Source organism: Martes martes (genome assembly GCF_963455335.1).
Source record: "Martes martes genome assembly, chromosome: 17".
NCBI classification, from domain to species: domain Eukaryota; kingdom Metazoa; phylum Chordata; class Mammalia; order Carnivora; family Mustelidae; genus Martes; species Martes martes.
This window is the reverse complement of record NC_137905.1, coordinates 16535627-16546433: the sequence shown is the minus strand read 5'-3', so window position 1 is coordinate 16546433 and position 10807 is coordinate 16535627. Positions and strand designations below refer to the sequence as shown.

Sequence of the window (10807 nt, the reverse complement as noted above, 5' to 3'; positions counted from 1 at the left end):
TAAAACATCCCCATTAATGTTGGGGTCTGTGGTACCAAGGTCTACTGCAGTAACTGTGTCCCTTATGAAAAACTGCTCTAAGGGACTTCACAGATGACCTGAGGCACAAACTAGGACCCAGGTCTTCTGGGATGAGTTGAGAGCTCTTCTCACCATCAGGTTGTTTTTAAAGGAATGAGACTCTCCTTCATGAAAGATTCCAAGTCTAAATTCTTTAAGGCAGTTTCAGTTAAAAACGAAGTCTTGGCTGCTTCTGAAAACGACTATCACTCTCAGAATCAAAAACGACTACAACACAGACTTACAAACCAAGTCATTTAATTGTATCTTCAAAGGTAAACAATATATGGAGCTGGCTCCCACGCCCTGAGCTTGCCAGAGCTCCGGGTACAGAGTTCAGAGGGGTCAGAACTCAGGGTGTTCTAAGGCTTACGGAATTCATGCACTCCATTTTGCAATTCTGGAAACTGCCAAAAACCAACCCCAAGAGTCTTCTGAGATGGGGAAAATTCAACTTCCAGTTTTACAGGTTAAAGAGTGAAGAGTACTAATAATGTTCTGTTTACCTCTCTTCACTTTTCTCCCGAGATCTGAAGTCTGAGCTATCATATCCCCCACGCACAGCAGCCTAAGCCACGGTTCGGCTGTGACATCAGTGCCTCTGTGCACTCGCTTTCCCGCCACAGCGAGCGTGACCCAGGCCAGAGAGCTCTCAGCAGTACAGCTTTTTAAAAAGCACTTAAAGTAAAAAGAACCCTCTAGTGGCACACTGAGTTAGTTTATAAGATTTTAATTTACAAATTAAAAAGCTACATGTTTTATTTTTTCTCCTTTTTCTCTTCTTTCTTTCCATCACTCTTTTCCTTATCTTTCTCTTTTTCTTTGTCATCTTTTCTATCCTTTTTGCTCTCTTCTTTCTCTTGCCCTTCTTTCTTCTCTGCATCCCGGTTGGCAATCTTGTTGTTGATGAGGTTGTGCAGGGCGACCACAGAACGGATCAGTGAGGCCAAATACACCACTACCATCTGGTCGTTGGTCTTCAGGTAAAAGGCCTTGACAAACTCCTGGAGGCTGACATCTGGCAGCAGGTTGAACACGTCCTGTAGCTGGTAGATGATCTGGTGGTTGATGGGCAGCTTGCCTGTGGCCACTTTCTCCAGATAGCTCCTGATATCCAGAAGCTTGGAGTTCAGTCCCTTCAAACCATGGACCTGGTTTGTGATCCGCTGGGAAAGAGTGCCCACTGTAGTGTCTTTGATGTCTCTGTAATAACCCACAAGAAGGAAGGGCAGGAGAAAGCATGAGTATACCATATTATCACACAGGTTCCCACAATCTAGGCAAATACCCTGCTTGGTGGGGAAGGGCAAGTTTTCAAAAGAAAAATGTTCATCATTTTGTAAACTGCTTTACTTTTGATTTGGAGGCATATATTTTATCTTTCTAATCACAGGGCATTTTTTCAAAAAAAAGGAGAGAACTAAAATGAAACCATTTTCCCTTAAAGGGTGGCATTTTTTCACTTGCATCTATACGATGTTGTGAGAAGCTTCCATCAGGACTTTTTGAATTGAGAAAAACTACGACCCTTTCGAATTAAGTCAGTTATAGTCTTTTAAAATAAAAAACCCATCCTAACATAGCTTCTCCACAGACAACTGGCTACCTTCACTGAAAACAATACACACGGGAAGAATGCACGCCTGCATTTCCTTCCCACACGTGTTCCTGTCACAGTCAACACCGCCCTTTGCCAATAAGGTATATTATCCACAGTCATAAACTGTGACTCAAGACACTCCAGAAATGATCCAGGCCTGGAACCCAGATCTCCCCACTTCTAATAGAGCCTCTTGGGCCACTTATGATTCTGATGCCATCTTGCAGCTCACCGTAACAAATGCTCAACTCCAACTTCCTCGGCTTCCTCGGCTCCAATTTCACTGGTCACGTGCTCAAATGTTTTCGAGGTTGGAGTTCCATCCTGGGAGAAGAGGCTTAACTGTAGTTATTTACTTACAAACACCCTGTCACATGTTCCTTTCACACCTTGATTCCTCTGCTTTCACTCAGATCACCTCACGGGTGCATCACCAGGCTTCCCAAGTGCTGGCAGAAATGGGTGAGGTTTGTTTTGAAAGCTCAGCCTTCTAGATTGACACTGCAATGGTGCTGCTCCGTGTTTCTGAGGAAAATCTTGATAATCCCTTAAGCCCACTGTGGGAACGGACACTTGAGGAAGTCTCAATTAGGTCGATTTTTAAAGCATACAGTTCTTTCTAGAATAGGCAGTATACAGAATACATGTACTGGAGGCAAGCTCATGTCAGATAATCTAACTTTTGACCACCTACTGTCCCTCAGATCAAATGATGCCCGAGCACCAAAATAATGCAGTCAGAATAACCGGCTTTCTGTGGCCTGAATTAGTCAAAAGGTCCGTGTAGGGATATGGTTCCCTGTTATCACCTAGTGACTTCTGATGGGATTCAGGAACAACTTTCCTCAGATCTCATGCCAGAAGAGGCCGGACGTATGTAACGGCTGTGAAGTGTCTGCAAGGCAGCAGCGAGGCCTTGGGAAAGTCACTAAGTGGTATAAATGTTAGCAGTATTTATCCGGGACAGTGTGAATCCTGCAAATGCCATTTTCGTCTTGATTATGTCTGCTAGAACGGTCAGGACTGCATGGAATGCCTTTTCAGGTACTCATTTTTCCTTGGCTTCATTTAATGTTGTGGCCTTCATGTGCCTTTTGTCCCCTACTTAAAAATCTTGATTTGTATGTGTGCGTGCATGGGTGTGTGTGTATGTAAGAGCCTCTGATTCCTTTTTGAAAAAGACAGGGTAAAATTAACTTTAAAAACTGTACCAGACCAAGGATGAAAGTCTTATTGGAACAAGGAAATATATTTCGATGTAAGATCTCTGGTGGCAAGACAAGGAGAGAAACAGGACAGAGCTCAGTGCAAGGAACATTTGCAGGGAGTTAACCTAAAGTCTTTTTCCGGATTTAAAAACTGAATATAAGGATAAAGTCTACATATCTAAATCCAAAGGCAGAGTTTATCCTCAGACTTTTGACTCTGAAAATTCAAGAGTAAGCTCAAGTGCAAAATTTTATGCTCACAAAAAAACACACATATATTTTCACATCAAATGCTACCCTAGAATCTGAGTTTAGTTTTCCTGGAAATAGAGAAAAGCTATATTCTGAAACCTCTTTGTGTCTACAGTCAAAGCATGCGGCAGGTATTAGATGCTGTGGAGCTTGAGTATTCAGGTGTCAAATCACACAGATGGGTCTTGCCATCTGGCTCTAGGCAGCTCTGACTCACTCTATCTGAAAACCTTTGGCTCATCTATAGGGAATAAAAATCTTCAAGGAGAAAGGAATGCTGGCGCAGAGGACCTGAACAGTGGAAACTGCATTAGGTTAAGACTAAGCTCACCAGGCTCTGCAATTCCTTTGCTGTGAACATCTCTGGGCAATCATATGATGAGTCGGAGCCTCAATTTCATGTGTAAAAGGGGATTTTAGATTTCCATGGTCCTCTTGATTTCTAAAATTTGGTGACTCAAAAACTCAAGGGGGAAAGAAACATAGTATCAAACTGTTGACAAAAATCAACAACCTACTCTTTGTTAGAGATGAAAGATTTGTTGACTTAAAAACACCACAAAATCCAAATCGTCCAATAAGCAGCAAATCTAATCTTGGCTCCTAGGAAGAGGACTTACATCATGGACTTCTTCAACTGAAATATACGCTTCTGTGGGCAGTCCCAGGTCCTTTGGCTTCACGTCAATGATGACCAGTACCTGGCAGAAAAACACACCTTAGCAAACCACCTCACACCAAGCACATAAGGAATAATCACAGCCATTCTTCTGATGATGATTACTGAAGCTATTTCATTCATTCAACCAGACAAGAGTTGGAATTTTCAGCAAAAATGAGTCTACATTTCACATGATCCCACCATCTGCCCTGCTCTTATCACCCTCAACCACTAACAAGCTTCAAGGTAGTACAGTGTGGTTATCAAGCATGAGGAAGCCAGAATCAAGAGAGCCAACGGTCTGATCATGGCCCCACAAGTAAGAGACCTTACTAACAATTCTGAATCTCAATTTTCTTGTTGTAAGGAGGAGAACAACCCCGTATAGTGACCGAGAGGATTAAGCACATAGCACATATTTACTGTTACTTACTAAATATCCTGGGTTATTGTATACTATACAAAACACTACCAATTAAAACACAGGCAGTTTAGAGAAAAAGCATGAAATGATTTGCTACCTGAATCCTTCCTAGGATTCTTATATAAGTTAGCTGGCAAGGAGTATCATTCAAGCGTTTTAAAGATAGAGCACACTTACTGAGTTAGGGCAGTATCTTTTCATGAGCTCGTTAATGGCGATGTCATTCTTGTGTAGTTTAGGGCCTGTGTGGTACCACCCAACTATTCTTTCTCTGGCTGGGAAGGAAAACATGACTGGGTTTGAACTGTTACATGAAGATCTACAGAATTCCCTCAAAAAGGGTGGTAAGAACGCTAGTCCTTATGTTCTCTACTTTTTCAAAATTCCATACATCTATTTTAAATCTTGACAGACCTGTGAAATCTAAAACTGAAAACCAGAATTCTCAGAAAATATGCAGTGAGGGAAAATCAGAGATATCTGTATCTCAGACTAGCTGAGACCAGTCACACATGACACTAGAAAACAATTCCAACGCAACACATAAACAAATGCAAGTCTATGTCATAGAGACTAGAACTGTAAACATTGTGGGTACAAACATTTCCAAAGCATACATGGTTGCTATAATGAAATAAAATGAAAATGATACATGTGACAGAGCTATATTTACCCTGATGGTACTTGGGCTCTAGGGGCACGTAGATTTTGTTTGATAGTTCTTCACTTTTCTGCTAGAGGGCTGGCTAGATCCCAAACCAAGGTCTAGCTGGCCTTAAACTGCTACTCTATCTTCTCATTCCTCTACTACGACTACGCTTACCTAAGTATGGCTAAGAGAAAGAGCCCTCAACGTTGAAGAAAATGGAATATTAATAAATGAAAAGACATCAGGGGCATGTACCTGGGTGCACGCACACACCTAAAAACACACATAAATCAATGTCACAATGCCCTCTTAAAAAACATCAAGACATACCATTGACCTTCTTAAACATTCCATACATGTTTTCCAAATAATCATGGTCTAAAAACCAGACAGAATCATCTTTGTCATCTTCATCAAAAGGAACTGGGGGGGGAAAAAAAAGATGATTTAGTTTAGGGTGATGGATAGAACTAGCCTAGGAGACCCCTAGGCCACATGGGATCCACTTAAGTGGTTTGTACAGCATGGTATTAAAATTATTTTTGAGTAGCTCTCATTAAAAACTGGGAGAATTCATGTAAAATCCAGACTTCCAGCTTCTCTTGAAATTGGAAGACCTGGTAACAACTGGTTAGAGCCAGGGAGAGCTTTCCCCCTTTAAAATGGACACCTGCTCATCAGTTTACGAAAAGCCCCATCACTTGCTAATACTTTCCTTTGACAAGTAACATAACTGCCTGGTCCTTTCAAATACTGAAGTTCATGATCTCTAGTCTAGAGTTCATTGGAGAGCAATTATTTTGTTCTTTGTTGTTACTTTAGTCATTAAAATACACAGATACATTCTTGTAAAGGTTCACGACACTGAGTAAAAGGTAATGGTCTCCATAACCATGGCTAACAGTCTAGTGCAGGGATTTACAAACATCAGAGCTGCCTATTTTTATAAAGTTTTGCTAGCATACAGCTACCCCTTTGTCAACATACTGTCTATAGTTGCTTTCCTGCTACAAAATCTGAGGGACTGAGAAGTTGTAATGGAGACCATATGGCTTGCAAATTTAAAATATTTACTACTCAGTTTAGTGAGTAACCTTTAGCCTTCCTCCTATATTTGAGCAATTCTGACAGAGAATTTCTAGGTTGTAGTAAAAACAGAAATCATGTTTCTTTTTTTAATTTTGAAAATATTTGACATTTTTGCCCAGGCTCAGAACGTTAAGATTTTGCTTATACCTGCAAAACTGTTGGATACGTCGAGTACTTTCTTTTGCCATGACCCTAAAAGCACACCAACAACGCGCTTCTGGTTTCCAACCTTGCCTATTCTGAAGGAAAAAGCAGAAGGTGAGTCTGACAGGCATATAGAGATGTTGAACCAAAAATTAGATACTCAGTGGGAATTATCAATGGGACACATACAATTTGGCTTACCTGGGAACTAATCCCACTAAACAAACAGAATAGTGTCAGGTTAGTCCTTAATATTAAATTTTAATAAACATAATGGGTAATTCACCAACTTTGTACATTGGCAGTCTGTACACTGCTGACTGCAAGAAATACATGCTCAGAAAAATTTCAAACTTTCTAGAACCTGAAAATAGAGAAAATGAAAACTCCCCACGTCTGAAGAGTTTTAAACAAATTTTTTTAAAGATTTTTATTATTTATTCACTTGATAGACAGAGATCATGAGTAGGCAGAGAGAGGAGGAAGCAGGCTCCCCGCAGAGCAGAGAGCCCGATGTGGGGCTCGATCCCAGGACCCCGAGATCACGACCTGAGCCGAAGGCAGAGGCTTAACCCACTGAGCCACCCAGGTGCCCCGTCTGAAGAGTTTTAAAACGTTACTTGGTTGGTGTTTGAAAAGTACCTTTCATTTAAGTTATGCTGCCACCTTTAACTTTTTCTTTTGCAGTTTTTTCCTTTAAACTTTCCCCAACTTTCCTATCCTTAAATATTTTCAGAGATAAAGATGCTGAAGTAGAACCACTTTTATGGGGTGGCTTGCCAGTTATTCTCTGGAATATCTATTCCACGTGGACAAGCCCCACTAGGAGTTCTAATTCTTTGTACCATCTAGGGGCTCAGAAAATGGGTTCTGATGCTGAGATATGCGTGTGCCACCTGTGGTCTCCGTGAATGGCTTAATCAGGCAGAAGTCAGAAGTGAGCTTGTGACGGGTAACACTGACAGGATGGCTGAATGAGTAACAAAGAGTTTACTTCAGAATTTCTATCTACTTGTCAAACCTCCTCAGTGACTTCTGTCTTCGAGAACTACAAGTGTTTCACTTATACCATCTCATTTCACTGACCTTAATGTATTCTCCTTTGGCCAGTAGCACATGTGAGACACAGACACAATACAATTCCACATTCAAAGGAAAGACAGAGGCCACTGTGAAATGAATTATAGTTCCTTAACAGTCACTGTTTTCGCTGTATTATTCTTCTAAACATACAGTCTGGCAAATATATAAATGCTTACTAAATTTGAGATTTGGCTAAAATGAAGCTTTCTGTATCCATGGTAGTTCTGATTTGGGGGGAAGTCTTAGGCACAGAATTGTCGCACATCAAAGGAAAGTTCCACACTCATGTGCTTTTCTTTTGGTCTACAAAAATACATTTTTTTTTTTTTTAAAACCCTACATCTCTCATGTCACAGCAGTTAGCAGTGTCTGTCTGCACTATGTCCTGAAATGGTGCTTGTCCCCTTAGCACCTCTAGTATCCAAGAGAGAAAGACAGTGACTACTGTACAGTGGGAATGCATGCAAAAGCTGTGGAAATGGGGACCCTAAACCTCATGGAGTTGTGACTGTTTTATTAGCTATGGTTGAATGAGTAGCTGTACGAGGCAAGCTGCAAGACAACAGGCATTTCACAACTGACTTTACAGCAGATGCTCCCAAGTGGGCCTTTACACTTGCCAATTCAAGTAATTACCGTGTAAAAGTTATGAACACGTGTAACAGGTCCAGCGGGACGAACAGCTCCAAAACAAGGGAAGGGAAGGCGGAAGAAACATCTATGGGATGTTTCAGCTTATTCATTAATGCCCAAAGCTACTCAGGCACTCATTTTTAAAAGAAAAGCTTGACACCTAATCTACATTTTAGGTTACCATCAAAACATTCCTGCTTAGGAACTATTGCTTTTCAAGGGAGCCCCCGCAGAGACCAGAATTTTGGTGACAGCTTTCACAGGCACAGAGACGTAAATCTGTTAGGCTTTCCCACGAGGCACCGAGTCTTTCTGGTGAAAAGGGGAGGACGAGGTGACAGATGGGCACGAGGCCTGGGGGATCAGAACCAAATGAAGCTTCCCCCCCAATACTCTGGCAGCGTACGGACTTGGGTAAAAGGAACGTGCAGTCCGGGCTGCAGAGTGACGGCTGGGGACGGGGGACGAGGCTGGTGATTTAGGCTTCGTGATCCGAGGCTGGTCCGGGCCCCTCCGCGAGTCTGTGCCACCCCCCGCCCTTCAGCGCCCGGGCGGCCGCCGCGCCGCCCCAGCGTGCCAGTGACTCAGCAGCGCCGATCCCGATAGGCCGCCCCGCGCACCCACTCACCGGTTGAAATGATCCACCACACTGAGCAGCACCAGGGGGTGAACTACCACCTTCTGCACCGCCAGCTCCGGCATCGCGACACACCCCGCCCGCCAGACTCAGCTCCTTGCGACCCGCAAACACCGGCAGCCGCAGCAACACTCGCGGATCCTCCAGGCCCGGCTCCTCCTCTTCCGGCTCGGCCGCCGCCGCGATCCCCCTTTTCCGCTCCCAGAGTGCCGCGCGCGCCACCCCGAATTTTCGCGCCTGCTGCCATCTTGAGGAGGGGAAAGGCCGGAGCAAGGTGGGGCCCGGCTTGGGTGGCTCATTACGAGTTTCCTTGGTCTTCGAAGCTAAAGGGACAGTGGCGACTGATAAAGGTTGACCTCCTGGTGTTGGGCCTGCACCGTCACCTGCAGCAGCTTTTCGTTTTAGTTCCTTCCCAGTTCACACCCTTCTCCCCCACCCCGTTTGAAGACTAGAAAAAATATTAGAAGGAAGTAATAACTCCTATCTCCACCACCCAGAAAATGTTCACCTTTGTTTCAAGCCAGAATCCTCCAGAGTTTCTTAACTTTTAAGTCTTTAGCATTAGGGCATGTCGTTAAAGTAGATTTGGTAATTTATTTCATTCTTACTGTCGGGAAATTAACCCTTAATATTTATTATGGACTCATGGCAGATAATCAACTTGTATTTATATTTTTCTACCTGTTTATATTACTTACCATTTAATTAGGGCTAGAAGAATTCAGTTTGTGCCTGTAGTCGGGTCATTCAGGTTGATTTTCAAATGAAAGCTTAGGTAAGGGTTGAAGTAAGGGTAAAAACTAATTCCAAATATGCTTTGATATTTAGCTAGGAAAGAGAAAAAGGAAGACTAAAGGGGGTAATGCGGAAGGCAAAAATTTAAGTGTATCTGCGGAAGGAGGCAAATTATTTAATTCCATACAAGTTTGTATTTCTAATTTCAAGTTGCTGTTTGTGTAAACAGAAACAATTCTTAAGCAACTTGAATTGTTTGCCCCTTTTTTTTCCCTTAATATTTTATTTATTTATTTGAGAGAGGGAGAGAGAGAGTAGGGGGTTGGACAGAGGGAGAAGTAGGCTCCCTGCAGGGCAGGGAGCCCGGTTTGGGGCTCATCCCAGGATCGCGGGATCATGACCTGAGCCGAGGCAGGCGCTTAACTGACTGAGCCAACCAGATGCACCTGTTTGCCCTGTCTGAATGACTTTTTACCTTCCCCATAGCACTGGAGGTCGAGTCTGACCTCCCTCAAAAATAACCAAGAGACTTTTGCTCTGAATTTTGGTCTCCTTCCAGGGTAATCAGGGAGCTTTTGATAATTCTTTTCTGGGTTCTACCCACCAATTTATTACATGTACTCTTCCTACTTTTGGGGACATTGCTTTGGATTTTCCTCATTCGTTTTAATATTTTTGATTTGGCTAATAATGATTGCTACTAATTAAGATAACAGAACTTTAAGGTAAAGAAAATTTAGGTCAGCTCCCATTATGTGATTGTTAAAGCATGCTTACTGGTGTTTAGTGCCTGATTCAAAGTAGATATTCTTAAACTTTTTTTTTTTTTTTAAGATTTTATTTATTTGAGAGAGAGAGACAGGAGAGAGAGAGTGCACAAGCAGGGGCAGAGGCAGACAAAGGGAGAAGCAGGCTCCCCACAGAGCAAGGAGCATGAAATGGGAAGATCAGGACCCCAAGCCTAAGGGAAGCCAGACACTTACTGGATTGAGCCACCCTGTCCTCCCCAAAGTAGATATTCTTGTTTCATCTCTTATATAATGCTGTTCAACACAGGGTAGACATGTATCTGTTACGGAAAGAGCTCTGAAGGATTCTCTTTCCCCAGTTTTGTTATTAAAAATGTAATAGGAATCAGAAGATCAAAGATTGATTTTGATTTTTCTCCTGTCAAGTAAGTCTAAAAGAAGCTTTCTTTTTTTTCTAAAATATGTAAAGAGTTTAATGAAAATGGCTTAAAATCGTAAGGACTTTTTTTTTTTTTTTTAAGATTTTATTTATTTTTTCATGAGAGAGAGACTGAGAGGTAAAGGGAGAAACAAACTCCCCACTTGAGCCAGGGAACCGTTTATGGGATTTGATCCCAGGGCTCTGGGATCACGACCTGATCCAAAGGCAGATGCTTAACCATCTGAGCCACTCAGGCATCCTGCAAGTTATTTTCTGTCTTGCCCCTCCTTTTTAAAAAATGGAATGAAATTTTAAATTTTTTAATAAATGAGATTTTCATTTTTTAAATGAAATCATACTTCATATTGTAGCCACTACTGGGGGCTGAATTCATTCAGAGGAATGCAGAAAAGAAGTATAAGAAATCCACTTCTTTTGTTCATTGAATTCTGTACTTTAAGA

At 42.2% G+C, this 10807-nt stretch overlaps 1 protein-coding gene across 1 annotated transcript; it reads right to left on the bottom strand.

Moving 5' to 3' along the window:
• Positions 1 to 301: 301 nt before the first annotated feature.
• PSMD7 (proteasome 26S subunit, non-ATPase 7) lies at positions 302 to 8621 on the bottom strand. Its single transcript, XM_080828659.1, has 7 exons — positions 8432 to 8621; positions 6091 to 6182; positions 5185 to 5277; positions 4383 to 4480; positions 3741 to 3821; positions 1893 to 1984; positions 302 to 1263 (listed from the first exon to the last, which is right to left on the bottom strand). The coding sequence occupies exons 1-7, from the start codon at positions 8503 to 8505 to the stop codon at positions 819 to 821; spliced, it is 975 nt and encodes a 324-aa protein (XP_080684785.1). The 5' UTR covers positions 8506 to 8621; the 3' UTR covers positions 302 to 818.
• Between the last annotated feature and the right edge of the window lie 2186 nt (positions 8622 to 10807).

Coding starts and splice junctions, on each gene's coding strand:
- PSMD7 (XM_080828659.1), bottom strand. CDS start 8,505: ATGCCGGAGCTGGCGGTGCAGAAGGTGGTAGTTCACCCCCTGGTGCTG. Junction 4,481..5,184: donor AATGTTTAAGAAGGTCAATG/GTATGTCTTGAT, acceptor TTTCCTTCCCAG/CCAGAGAAAGAATAGTTGGG. Junction 3,822..4,382: donor AAAGATACTGCCCTAACTCA/GTAAGTGTGCTC, acceptor TTTTTCTGCCAG/GTACTGGTCATCATTGACGT.